This window comes from Zootoca vivipara, chromosome 7 (assembly GCF_965207765.1).
Source record: "Zootoca vivipara chromosome 7, rZooViv2.hap1.1, whole genome shotgun sequence".
Lineage (NCBI taxonomy): Eukaryota > Metazoa > Chordata > Lepidosauria > Squamata > Lacertidae > Zootoca > Zootoca vivipara.
The window spans coordinates 47,116,669-47,130,978 of record NC_142590.1 but is presented as its reverse complement, the minus strand read 5'-3'; the positions used below and the strand labels follow the sequence as shown (position 1 = coordinate 47,130,978).

The 14,310-nt window shown below is 45.9% G+C and overlaps 1 protein-coding gene across 3 annotated transcripts in view; it reads left to right on the top strand.

Annotated features, from left to right (window-relative positions):
• The window catches only part of TIE1 (tyrosine kinase with immunoglobulin like and EGF like domains 1), a 36,940-nt gene extending 25,100 nt beyond the window's left edge, over positions 1-11,840 (top strand). For 2 of the 3 annotated variants that reach the window (XM_088674103.1, XM_035122926.3), the window contains exons 11-23: positions 248-385; positions 1,326-1,616; positions 2,144-2,434; positions 2,781-2,974; positions 3,113-3,323; positions 4,128-4,238; positions 5,612-5,802; positions 6,322-6,435; positions 6,587-6,657; positions 7,229-7,269; positions 8,477-8,573; positions 8,804-8,903; positions 9,323-11,840. In XM_088674103.1, coding sequence (XP_088530229.1) covers positions 248-385; positions 1,326-1,616; positions 2,144-2,434; positions 2,781-2,974; positions 3,113-3,323; positions 4,128-4,238; positions 5,612-5,802; positions 6,322-6,435; positions 6,587-6,657; positions 7,229-7,269; positions 8,477-8,573; positions 8,804-8,903; positions 9,323-9,394 — 1,922 coding nt within the window. In that variant the 3' untranslated portion in view covers positions 9,395-11,840. The remainder of the gene's footprint in view (positions 1-247; positions 386-1,325; positions 1,617-2,143; positions 2,435-2,780; positions 2,975-3,112; positions 3,324-4,127; positions 4,239-5,611; positions 5,803-6,321; positions 6,436-6,586; positions 6,658-7,228; positions 7,270-8,476; positions 8,574-8,803; positions 8,904-9,322) is intronic. The other variant, XM_035122927.3, reaches the window with a different exon arrangement.
• The last annotated feature ends 2,470 nt before the right edge of the window (positions 11,841-14,310 follow it).

The following is a 14,310-nucleotide window of genomic DNA, read 5'->3' as shown; positions in this document are numbered from 1 at the left end:
CCACCGAGAAGGTTATGTATTCTGAATGTGCTTTAAATGTATTCTGTGGATATGAGGCAGTCCCTGTCCCTTATCTGTTCAGCAGATAATAGAAAATGGAAGGGACGTTAGTCTGAAAGGAAGGGTCACAGAGCTGCAGACCCCAGTCAAAAGGCCCTGCGCAGTGAGCTTTCTGCAGTAAACAAATATATGGAGCATAACCTTCAGCATGAGACTCTACAGTAACAGACCCATATTTGATCAACAGTTGACCATGCTCAGAACATCACCCTAATGAACCTGCGACCTGTCACAGCCTACCTTGTTAAGGTTCAGCTAACACGCCCTGGAGATGGAGGGGAAGGTAAACCAGGCCCTCACGCTGTCATGGTAACAGAGTGCCAAGGTGAGTATCTGAACTTCAGTGAGCCAAATCTGGGAAGTGGGGAGATGAAGCATGCCCAAACCGAAAGAAGTAGATTCTGTAGTAAGCGTGTGAGTAGTGCTAAGGATGCCTACAGTTTCTAATATCCTGGTTCCCATATGGGTCTTCTTCAGCCATCCTTCTAGTCAGTAGAGATTAACCAGTCAAGATTGTACAAATACCTACTCTGGTATTCCACAGAGACCAGCTAAGCGCCCTGTTTCTGCCACTACCTCCTCTGGTTGGAGAACAAAATGCCAGTGCCCCATAGATGAGTGACCCAACCTCTTCCCACCTCAGGGATCCAACTGCCTTCTTTCACAGTATATTACTGTAGAAAGTTTACTTTGAGGTGGGTGAGTGTGTGTTAAGACCCTTAACATGTGGATAAACCAGGTTAACAACTTAACAAATTTTAGCTATAACAAAATGAATGGATATAAGGCTCATCTTCTTAGCAAGTACATGTTAACCTGTGTATAGACTTATTTCCACAGTGGGATGCATAGGATTGTACTGCCTAAACCTATTCCCTAGCCTAAAATGTACAGTACATCCCATCTCCAGCCTAACCCGGACCCAGCAGAAAAAAATGTGTGTTCCCCCCCCCCAGACTGATTAACTCCAACTACACTTTTGCAGCACCCCACTCTCTAACACACCTCCCTGCTTCCTCTTACTTTAATATACTATTCTCTTAGATATTCTCCCTCACACAGTGTTCATTTCAATTCATTCCTATCCTGTCTGCCTACTGTTGATTGGGTAAAGATTGTGTCTCCTTAAGCATGTGGCACTAACTCCGCCTTATGCTGATCGTACAGCCCAGGCTGAAGAGAAATTGTCTCAGGATTTCTTTCTCCTCAGGTGCTGTTGGCAACAGAATCAGGCTGATGGCTTCTTGTTTCTCTATTCCACACAGAGCCAACAGCCAAGCCTGTGATCGAACGCTCATTTGTTGAAGGGAGCAACACGTTGCATGTGAACTGGAACCTGCCCGGTGGTGACACTGTGGGCTCTGGGTTCCTTGTCCAGCTCTATGATGCAGCCAAGGAGCTCGTCCATCAGGAAAACATCACTTCCATGATTGTGCAGTCTGCCTACATTCCAAACCTTAAATTCAACAAGGAGTACAGCCTGGTGGTGCTGATCTATCACTGCACCAGTCTCGGACCTCCATCTGACCTCTACAAGGTCAAGATTGACAGCAAAGGTGGGCAATGGGATGTGCCACCTGGGAGAAATCTGCCACTCTCAGAAGGGCTGAGGGATCAATGACACTGGGGTGGGTGGCCTCTGCAAGGTTTTATTCCCAGGTGATCCCTTACAGAACAAGTACTATGTCAGAGATGTCCCAACCGGCTTGATGCTCTTGCCTTCTTGGTAGACAGGTCTAAAATCTAATAAAATCTTGGCATGGTGTTATGTGTTGCAGGCTCTAAGGTGCCTCCTATTTTGCAGGGATTTCTATTTTCTTCCAAGAGGCTTTGAACCTCTGTAAACGCATCAGGAAGCATTAGCACATGTGTTGCCCTGGAAAACTGAGGGGTGCCTCAGGGACAAACCTACGGCTTGCTCATTGTTTCTTGGCATCGTAGTAACTCTGCTGACCAATGTCCTCTCATGCCTACGCCTAATAGGTCCACAACTGCACTGTCCGCCAAGCCACAGACTGCATTCCTAGCAGTTGTGGAACAGGTCGCAATTGCAGAGCCAACAGCTGTACCACTTGCCTCCCAGGTCCCTCATCCCCACGGTCTCTCTCAGCGGAGCCCCTTGCTGACAGCACTGTCAAGCTCACCTGGCTGCCCCCTGAGTACCCCAATGGTGGCATCAACAAGTACATTGTGGAGGTGCAACAGCTGGGGGGTAACAGTGAGCCACAGTGGATGGACACGGACAACGGCTGGGATACCACAAAGATCATTGCAGGGCTGAACACCAGCGCATTCTACCAGTTCCGGGTGCGAGCCAGCTCTTTTGTACCAGGCGAGTGGAGCAAGCCTGTGAGAGTTGAGATCGTGGGTGATGGTGAGTGGACCAGGGACAAGTTTGGTTGGCTGTCCCAGTGGGTGGGGTTTGAGTGGGACAGGAAGCAATTAATGTGCATGAAGATGCCTCTGTGATTCCTACAGCACATTCCAGGCACAGCCAAAGTGTAGGCCAGCCAGGATGCAGGTGCAACTGCTCCTGGCAAACCACAGCAGCAATAGCCACCTTGGCCTGGAGCACTGATCCACCCTGGGAGGCAGAACAGCCATAGAGTCCACTCATGGCAGTGGTTCTGCATCTCTATCATGTCGTGCAGTTGCCTTCTCCTCCTTCATCGCAGAGCCAGGCACTGTTACAAAACGCACTGCTTCCCTCTTTCCCGCAGGAGCCCTGAGCCAAGTGCCCACCTTGGGGAGCCAGAACTTGCCTCCATCCAACCTGGACCAGCAGTTGCTGTTAGCCATTGTGGGCTCTGTCTCCGTCACCTGTGTGACCATACTCTTTGCCCTGCTGGCCCTTTTCCTCATCAAGAAGAACTTCTTCCACCGGCGCCGCACATTCACCTACCAGTCAGGCTCTGTGAGTGATATTGCCCTGCCCCACCTGCCTCTTCCCACTGATCTTGGCTCCCTACCCTCATAATCCCTATGCTGCAGCATGCTTGTGACAGCAGGCTGTTGACCCACTTCACTCCCCGCTTCACTCATCCTCTCACAGGGGGAAGAGACCATTTTGCAGTTCAACTCAGGCACGCTGACCCTGACTCGCCGACCCAAACCCCAGCCTGAGCCACTCAGCTACCCTATCCTGGAGTGGGAAGACATCAAGTTTGAGGACATGATAGGGGAAGGGAACTTTGGGCAAGTCATCCGGGCCATGATCAAGAAAGATGGGCTGAGAATGAATGCAGCCATCAAGATGCTGAAAGGTGAGATGCCACACAAAGTCAGACTTCCATGCTTGACACAGGAAGACCATTACCTCTCCCTCGCTAGCCCTGCTCAGGGTGTAAATGATTAGCAGACCTGTCCTGATACTTGCCTCCTCCTTGGTGGTGGGGACTGCATTGACCACCAGATACATATGCATTTACTTTTTTTTGGTGCTCAAGCACCAAAGTATTCAGAGAATGAAGACAGCAGCCACTCCTCGCATATCCCTGTTCAGAAGGCAGGACAATGGGCTTCCTCATGGCACATAATCATAGAGAACATCTCCACCACATACTTAAAATGGTTTCATAGCAATTCCCAATCCCAGGTAGCTAGCACCATAGTGTGCAGGGAAACAGAGATACTTAGCAGACAATTTTCAGCTCTAAAACTACAATTCACAGGATTCCAGGCAACAAGCTATAACCAAGGCCTGCCCTGTGGTTTGGAGCTTGTGATTTGCCTGGGGCAGCTAAACTACAAGCCCAGATCCAGACAACATGCTAAACCAAACCACAGTGTCACGCAACACAGCAGCAGAATGACTAGGCAGGAGCAAAGTGTCCATTATCTCCTCTCTGGGAGCCTGCACAGTATTTATTTGTTCACACTGACTGATAGTTTGGCTTAGCATTACATGTGAACAAGGGCCTCATGTATGCTTGTAAAACTGTGACATGTGCATGCAGGAATGTGCATTTCCAGTCACATTCAGGATACAGATCTATTTGTAACATGGATATAGCACACCAAAATGCTGGGCTTGGCCACGTGTACCACAAATGTTCTTGCCACCACAGAATTTGCCTCTGAGAATGACCACCGGGACTTTGCTGGAGAGCTGGAAGTTCTTTGCAAGCTGGGCCACCATCCCAATATCATCAACTTGCTGGGAGCCTGTGAGAACAAGGGTGAGACACCTTGCCAATGGGGCACCCTCCAGTGCTAACTACTTCTTCCCCTGCTCCTCCATCTTTGGGCTCATCTGCACCACCTTTTCCTTTATTCACTGAGGAGGGCTTGTCGTGAGGGAACAACAGACCCCGCCCTGCTTCCAAACAACACACACTCTAGCACGCAAAGCCCAAAGCCCCATCCTCTCTTCCCACTCCTTCAACTTGCAAAATATTTCCTTATTTCATTTTCCTTTAATCTCTCCCTGTGGTTAGTGTGGGGCAGCGACTGAAATCAGAGCCAACACTTGAGCTGCTTATTCTAGGGTGCCAAGTTTAGTGTTTGCTTGCTGTTGTGAGGGAGTGACAGACAGATACATACCCTTAAAACATATTGCGCCATCCGTGAGCAAGTGTCACAATCTGCCAAAAGCTTTACCACCAGAAGGCAAAAAATGGTAGATCCACTGATGCTTGCTTTTGTAACTGCAAAGCAGTATAAACACTCAACCCAGAAGTGTTATTATCTTCCTCCTCCTTCAGAGGAGGAAATTATGCAATTGAGTTTCCCACATTGGGGAAATCACAGGGGTCAATGCACCAAGAATGCCAGGCATTAGCCTCACCCTGGGAAAATCACCTTCAAGATCACGATATCTTCCCTACCAGGAGCTTCTGTCTTCTTTACAGCAGCAATGTACTAAGAGCAAACCACTTGCATGACTGATAGAGCTGATAGCAGGGTGAGAAGATAATGGTGGTGATCTCTGAAACACATTGTTAACCAGACTTGGAAAATAAGCTTAGTAAGATCATAGTAGCACTCTAACAATATCCTGTAAATACATGGAGGTGAGGGGAAGGAAGCAGAGCACATGAGTTTTCCTTATTTCTGCTGGAAATAGTGATAGAAGGGAGTGTCAGAGGGTTTTACGGGCTGCTTTTGAAGGGTCCATGGGCAGGGTTTTAAAATTAGCAAGAAGACTTTAGATCTGAAATACAAATAGGCAGAGCATGTGGCCCTGGTACAATAGAATGTGAGAGCAGCAAACAACCCACGTAGGTACAGAACCACAGAGGGCCACAGTGCACAAAACAGATTTGGAAAGGGGGTTTTCAGGAGCAGTGTGGATGAACCCTGTCATAGCACTGGCACCACCTAGTGGTTGCAGTGACGCTATCTGGTCCACTATCTTTCATGACCATGCATATTTCTACATACACTCTCCATATTACTTCATACAGAGGAGGATCTTGTGCCTTATCGCAGGTTCATCTCTGATAATTTTTATGGTCCTCTTTTCTTTCTCCATCCTGCTGCTTCTAACGAAGCAAGTTTCCTGACGTGTTTATCTGGGCATAACTTGACAGTCTCTTCCCTAATTTTCCAGGTTACTTGTACATCGCCATTGAATATGCACCCTATGGAAACTTGCTAGATTTTCTGCGCAAGAGCAGAGTCCTGGAGACAGATCCTGCCTTTGCCAGGGAGCATGGGACAGCCTCGACCCTCACATCCCAACAGCTCTTGCAGTTTGCATCTGATGTGGCCAAAGGCATGCAGTATTTGAGTGAAAAACAGGTCTGTGTGTCCTCACCACCTAGCCATCTTTTCCCACTAGTTGGGCTCATGAACCAGTTCTCTTTTGGGGGGGAGGGAATTAGCAAGCAAAGTCAAGGAGGGGAAAGACAGAGCAGGCCTGTGTTTGTGCTTTCCATTTGTAATGTGTTTCACATACACAGAATGGCAGGTCCATCATCTGAGGGTCAGACTTCAAACTTGCTATAGTAGACGTGTATTGGAATTATATGCCAGTTATATCCTGTATTGCTTCGAAATTATCTGGTCCTAACTCAGAGCTTTACTGACATGGATAGAACTCAGTACAGCTCTGAGTTAGGACCAGAGAAAGCTGAAGCAATACAGGAGGTGAAATGTAAGGCAAGATTTTGAGATGCCTACGGCTTTGGTTTCACAAGACAGCTCATGAGATGCTGTTGTGTGCAGCTGTAAAATAACTGCCAGCCATGGACTAGGATGAATGCCTGAGTTCTCTACCACTGCCTGTGCCACTCACTGCTGTTTCCTGCCCTCCCCTAGTTCATCCACAGAGACCTGGCTGCCAGGAACATCCTGGTAGGGGAAAACCTGACTTCCAAGATTGCCGACTTTGGTTTGTCCCGGGGGGAGGAAGTCTATGTAAAGAAGACTATGGTAAGTCTGGATAGAGACGGTCATGTGGACCCCTTCCTCATTCCTCAGGCTTCTCTTCTGCTCTGAGTGGAGCCCAGCTCCATCTCTTCTCTTTGTTCGCCGGTCTACTCACAGTGGGCTTCTGTAACCCCAATGATGCTTGTTTTCGCAGGGCCGTTTGCCAGTTCGCTGGATGGCTATTGAGTCCCTGAATTACAGCGTGTACACAACCAAGAGTGATGTGTGAGTGATTTATGGGTGGGTGGGCAGGGTGGCAGGGTCAACCACAGATTGGACGACAGTGATCAGGTGGCAGGTGGTACTTTCTTCACTTCAGAGTAGTGATGGCTGCCAACCTGGAAGGCTTTAAGAGAGGATTAGATAAATTTATGGAGGATAAATATTATGTTGTGCTCTGGTTCCGCCTGTGGTCTTCCCATGGGCATCGGACCACCCATTGTGAGAACAGAGTGCTGGGCTAGATGGGCCTTTCACTTGGCCCCTTTGCTCCATTTCCTGGCTAGTAGAAGTAGAAAATGCAATGAAGAGGAATGTCATGAGGAGGAGAATGTATGAATGATCCTCTGTCTTTCACTTCTTTAATCAATCCATTAAGTTGCAATACATTTGAATACTTGAATACTTAATTTGAATTAACAAAGGGAAACTACTGGCTTCAGTATTTTCTTTTTTCTTTCTGTATTAGTACCAGGCCAGAACAAAAATGATCTTAGAAAAGCAGCAAGTTTGCTACAGTAGAGTGGAAAAAGCTGGACGACCTCAGCCTACATCCTAACTTGTCTTTCTCTTGCAGGTGGTCATTTGGGGTTCTCTTATGGGAAATAGTTAGCCTGGGTAAGTTTCTGTCTCTGTTGCCCTCACTGTCCTTTATGCTATACATCCCATTTTGGCCCCACACTCTTCAATACAACTTCTTCATTTCATTTCTCCAACAACCTCTCTGTGAGTGACATCAGAGTGCCTTACCTTTACTTTGGTTGAGGATCATGGAAACAACCTTGAACCAATCTTCCTAACAGGACAGCCAGGATGAAAACCTGCACTTTGGGGAGAAACACAAAATGCGAGCATGCCTAGTCTTAGCAGATCTTTCCCTAAATGGGCTGGCGAACCTTAACAACACCATGGGAGAAAAACTCTTACTGACCTACATAATCTATTCACTTCAACATATAGTTGCTACTGTACACCTTCCAATCTAGCTGCACTTTGCACTACGTATGGGTGATGTCAGGGGATTGTTGCGGCTACTCTCGAGTAAAGACGCTCCAGTCCGCTCTGTCTTTCAGAGTTTTATTGTGCATATTATTTACAGTGCAGAGGTATCAGAAAACATGACTGCCTAGTCTGATTCAGAACCCGGCAATGGCTTCCTTCGTGTCTTGGACCAGCATAAATGCCTAGGCACCCCAAAGCGCCTCCCCCTAGCCCTGCATGTGGGCGCGCCCTTCCCTCTCTGGCCAGCTGGGTCGGTGCCTTGGCTCTGACACGTCTGAGAGCCCTCTCTCCACCCTGCTCCATTCCTCATTCCCTCCTTCTGACCCGCTGCTAGTGCTGTCACCGGGGGAAGTGCTGGTCAAGATGACTGGGGGAGGTTCCCTGTAAGGAGTCCCCCTGACAGGTGAGGACAGGACATACAGGACAGAGATGGGTGGTTTAGGAGAACTGCAACATTTGCCTTTGTTCCAGCGGCACCCAGAAGACTATGTTAAGCATGCATTGCACCAAGCAGGAGTGGCTGGTGAGATTGCACAGGTGGGGCTACATTGCTTGCCTGGTTTTGCAACACCATGTGTCACTGACAGTTACCAAGTGGGACAGGGGAGGGGCAAGGCAGTGGGATGGTCAGCCCAGTGGCGGCCACAGCAGCCGAGCTAATTCAGCACTCCCAGCACCGCACCCCTCCCTTCCCTCAGCAATGGGAGCAGCAATGTGCAGTGTTAGGAAGCCAGGAGAGCAATGCAGCCCAACTCATAGAGCCCCGCTGGCCACTAGTGGCACCAAGATGCTGGTGAATATGGTGCCTTGTCTGATTTCCCAGGAGGGACGCCATACTGTGGCATGACATGTGCTGAACTCTATGAAAAGCTGCCCCAAGGGTACCGCATGGAGAAGCCTCTCAACTGTGATGACGAAGTGTAAGTGGAAACCCTTCCCCCCCACCCAACACACACATCCTGTTTACTCAGTTATCTCCTGCCAATGGTCACTGGCATACTAGGCCTCAGCCTCTACATCTCCTCACTGTCACATGCTGATGGAGGAGCTGGAGAGAGAGATGCCCAGTAGACCAAGCATCCAGTGAACTTGGCAGTTCCCTATACCTTGTGTATTTAGCTTCATCCTGATTCTTCACCTTCTCCTGCAGCTATGAGCTAATGCGGCAGTGCTGGCGGGACCGGCCATATGAACGTCCACCTTTTGCTCAGATATCGGTGCAGCTCATCCGCATGCTGGAAGCTCGGAAGGTATCACTATCTAGAGATATTCTTGCTGTGCTCTGAATTAAAACCCTCCTGAGCTTTTAGCCTGTGTGCTGTAAAGATGTGGGTGAGCAGAGTTTACAGTCAGATGACAGAACCCAGTATCACCATTGGGGGCCCCAGCACCCTTACCATACCCTTCAACTAAGAATATCCTGTTGTAGGGTCTCTGCTTCTTTCATCAAGGCAGGATGTAGGTAGTCCTTAGAACTGGGCCCCATATCAGGCAGTTGTCCCAAGATGTTTGGCTGGGGCTTGCTCTGAGCATGATTGCAGTGTAAGGTTAAAATATGAGTTGTTATATTGTCTTTTCTAGTCAGAACCTGGAGGAAAATGTACTCATAAAAGAAGGGGTAAAAGGGAGTAGCCCCCCCCCCAACTTGACTCTCTTTCTCCTTTGACAGGCCTACGTGAACATGGCTTTGTTTGAGAATTTTACTTATGCAGGGATTGATGTGACGGCTGAGGAAGCATGAGAGACTTGAGCACTGACCCCACCAACCTGTGGTCCCAAAAAGGGCAATAGAAGCCTCCTGTACATATGTCTCATGGTCATGCCACCATCTTTTTACATAGAGCACAGAACATAGCTGAACTTTGCTAGTCCAGAGGATCCTGCATGAACCCATCCCTCATGCCATCTTCTTCCCTGACCAGAAAGGCATGGACAGCACACCACCACAATCTAAGACTCTGCCAAACTGAAAGGAAATAAGGAGTTCAGAGAGGTGACACACAGCTATAAATTGTGCTAGGGGAGCATCTATGCTCAGTAGCCCTATATATTACAAACTCCATGTGCCGACTCCAGCCTGCCTCCAAGATGGACAATATGGGACCCATGCATGAATGGAGGACATGGTTTGCATGTGGAGCAGCCTTCGACTTGAAACAGAGTGCCTCTTGGTCTTGGAACTCAGCATGGGGAAGAGAGGAGAGGAGAAAAAGGCAAAGCATTACGAAAGCCAGAGAATCTGCATCATCCATATTCATGCATACACACACCACAACCATTATCTCATGCCTCGCAGGAAGGCAGAGGGCAGATCTTAGCCAAATATTACCTGCTGCCTGCATGGAAACACACTTCTTTACACTCCCTCTTCCATGCTTCATTTCTGCAGAACAAGACAGGAATGTTGAGATAGTAGTGATTTTCAAAGCCAGCCACTAGGAAGGAGTTTAAATGCTTTCACACTGACCCTTTTCATGTTTGCTGCTGCTGCTGCTGCTGCTGCTGCTAAAAGCACTGGCCTGTGCCGTTTGCAGTTCATCTCATATCCTTTCCAAAATAGCCCACTTTTCCCGGGTTCTTTATCACAGCCTGTTGCTCTTCTTTGAACAGGTGCAAGTACTGCACAAACTTGTTAAGCAAGTCCTCCATAATGTTCTGAATTGTAACACCTTTGAACACCTGTCCCAGGAGCAAGTCCTCCTCCACTTCCCCTCTTTTTCTCCTGTTTTGGCAACTTCCTCCTGCTCCTTGTCTAGCAGGCCCATGCGTGTGCTGATTCCAATTAAGCCTGCTTCTAAAACTAAGAGAGAGAGTTTGAACAAATGAAGCATTAAATTGGACTGGATATACCCTTGGTTTAATCTACCAAGGCCCTCCTTGTGTACAGCATTCAAGCAACACGTTATACAACAGGAGGGACCAAAGCTCAGAGCAGTCACATGCTTGTAGAAAGTCCTAGGTTCAATCCCTAGGCATTTCAGTTAGAAGGATCACATTGCAGGCAGTGGGAAAGACTTCTGCCTGAGACCCCGGGGAGCTGCTGTAATTTGAAAGAGAAAATACTGATCTTAGATGAACAAATAATCAAATCTGGGTTGTGTGCACATTATTAGCTTAAACACAGCTAGGTGGTTCTTTTTCTTAATTCACATCAAAGCCAGTTTAGGGGAAAACTCATCAAAACACAGTATTCTATTAAAAAAAACAGCAGGATAGATCTGGATTGTGGTTAATGTTGTGTGTACACCACTTCCCAAATAAGCAGTGGGAGCTCAGTAGATGCAGAATAAATGGGAGTTTGTACACAACCTTAGTATAAGACAGCTTCCTGTGCATATAATGTCACCTGGATTCTTCTCCAAACATTTGCTTTTGAACAAATACCATGAGATTTTTTTCACCGGGCAGAACAGTGTGGACAGGGATTGTTCATGGAAGCAGGCACAACTGTCCCCTCAATAATCTGACGCAGTTGTTGTGAGATCAGTTGCTGGCTGAGAACTGCAAGTCTGGTCATTATAGGAAGCCACTGAATAAGGTTTCCAAATCTGTTTATTGAGCCTTCATCCTGATTTGTTTACACAAAGTTTCCAGGGAGGTTTTATTATGTTGGCTGTTTATAGAGCATTCATTCTGATTTGTTTGCAGGGAGATTATATGATATTAGGTCAAGCAATTGCTATTACACATTTTCTAGTGCATTTTCATGCCACTTTCCTTACTGAGAAAAGCAAATGTGTTTTTGTGCAGGGGTGTGTGGTTTTGTTTGTTTTTTGAAGTGAGCTTCTTGTGCAAGAGTGGCAAATCCACTTGAATTCTTGAATCTTAACTTTGCCGATATGCAGTTGACTCTCGCTCACAAAATAGTGGTCGTCTGGAAATGCCCATGTATGAATGGCTTATGAAACAAAGGAAATGGGTAGGAAAAAAAGGAGCTGAACTTCAAAGAGTTGCTTTGGAACTCTCCTAGAATCCCATGGAAGCAATTCTAGCATTGCATGAAAATGGGAATGTCAATGAGGAGAGCAATGGAAATACGTGGTCAGTTTTGCTGTGTGGTGGATCTACCCCATGGAACATATGCTTTCAAACAGGTGCAAAATTAGCAGTACATAACTGTATAGGCCTCTAGCAGTTCTCTGCTGCCTGCATTAGATTTGTACATAATAAAAGATGCATAAAAAGGATGAAGTTGTGAAATGGGGTATGACAACCTTCCTTGTGTTTTAACAGAAATCAAGAGGTACTCTCTAGCCTCTTACAAATGAATATAAACTGTTTATTTTTTGTATGTGCCTCTCAGTAACTTTGGCAGCCATTTTAACAGCCATAATGGGCTGCTTCTCCCACTCTGCCCTAGGAGGCAGATGGCCACCCCTTCAAATACTAGTGGTCGGTACTGTTTGCATATTCTTTACCAGAGAATTCAGTGTAGGCCTTTGCCCTGCAGGGAATGCTGGCTCCATTCCAGACATTGCTGACAAACTGTTTTGGTAAGAACAGGGAGGGGAGTGAAAAAATGAGGCCCAACTGAATCAAGAAATAACTCATTGGCATGAGAAGATAACCAAATACTACTACTGTGTAACTATTCTTAACTTGGATTTAACCCAGTTTGCCAGGGCAGTACAAGTTCACAGAAATATGCCCAAAGGATTCTGCGTCTATAAGTGTTGCCAAGGCAACAAGCAAGTTATGGATCCCTGACCCCTTCTCCTTCAGGAAAAAAAGTTACCATTCCAAGTGGTGTGTTTCAGTTTCCTGACAGTAAACCACGAGGGCCCCTGTGAGGTCATGCCACCATTTCATTCATGTCTCTTTTGATATTTCTTTATGAGACATCTTAGTTTAGGTGCCATGTGTGTGACAGATATTTCCACTTACAAATAAATAAGATGGTGATTTCCTGAGTAGGCCATCTTCGGACTGTCAAATTCACAGCCATATTTGGCACATTCAGCTCCATGGGATTAGTATTTGGTATACTGGTGCTATCTACAAAATAGTACTTTCTGCTCATGGGCAACCAGTTATAGGATAAGGAAAGGAATGTACAGAATTTAAGAGAATTGAAACTTGAGACAGCAGATCCACTATTCCACACACACCCAGCAACAAAAAATCATGCAGAATGTTGCAGGGAAGGAAGATTCTCTTCAGCAATAAATTCATTTTTCCTTAGTTAAAAACTGTTATGGAGCACTAAATAAATAGTGTTCCAACCAGGTTTTGGTACAAACTGCATCAGCTTTTCCCAGCAGTATCAGGAGTGGGACACTGCTACAAACATTTGCTTGAGGGCAGTTTTGTGTTTATCCATGTTTTGAACTCTGTGTAGAGAAAAGCCACAGGGAAGGAAGTTGAAGTAGAGAAATGGTCGCTGAGGGAAGGGTTGGGGCATCTTCCTCTTTCTCTATTAATTTTTTCCCCAAAGTTAGTTTTATGTTCTAAAAAAAGATGTTAGGGCTTCATAACATGTGTTTGCACTAAGGATGGCTGTGTTTTGGTTTGCATAGGTAAGCTCTCCTTTAGATGTGAACTAAATCAAATTCTTTGCTATTCCTAGTTTGCATATATCATATAATAATAATAATATAGTCAAGACCTTCATGGTATCGTTTTAAGAATTGCTTTTAAATTGTGGGGTGTTTTTCTCTTGCATACATGTGCAGATTTTGAATGTTATTATTATTTCATTTATGAAGGTCCCAAAGTGATTACAATACAATGAAAACATGCACAGAACAGCTGCATATATAAAAACAGCTGACATCTGCATACATAAAAACTATATATGCACACACTAATAATAATAATAATAATAATAATAATAATAATAATAATATCCTACCCATCAGGCTGTGTTGCTCCAACCACTCTTTAAACAACAAGGCATATATAAAATCAATTCATTTCTGATACTGATACTAAATGACACCAAAGATTTACACTTGGAAGGCTTGTTAAAAGAGAAGCATATTTGACAGGCACTAAGGGCAATGCAGAAGGTGCCTGCTTGTCAGTTTCTCCTTGGGTGCTCAGTAATGTGTGATTAGCCTTTACATTGAATTGTTTGAATTGTTATCTGTTGCTCACTTCCTCATGCCTGAGAAATAAAATGAAAAGCACCTCTCTCTCTCTCTCTCTCCACCACATTTGCACTCTCCCACATTTGACCTTTAGTTTGTTAATCTTCGAGCCCTAATTTGGTTAGCTGTAATCAGCAATCTCTTCTGTGGTGTCCACTTTAGTGATGGTTGTCCCAGCAGCCATATCTATGGTAACAGGTGGACTTTACTCGGATCAAATGCATTGAGACATGAGTTTATTCTGCTACTCATTTAGCCAGGAAGTGCAAACACTGTCTTTAACTTGGTACTTTGCCAAAGGAGTATCTTAAGTAGCTTTTATGGGTTTCTCCAAACCACCTGTTTATTCAGCAGTCATCCTGATTTGCTTGCAAAAGCTTATGTGGTGATTAGGCCACACCATGCGTTTATAGCACATGGCTTCCCCGCAAAGAATCCTGGAAACTGTAGTTTGTTAAGGGTGCTGGGATTTGTAGCTCTGTGAGGACTAAACTTCCAAAAGCTGACTTTATAGATATTATTTATTAGGCAGTTATACTGTAATGAGCAGTCATCCCGCAGACATCCT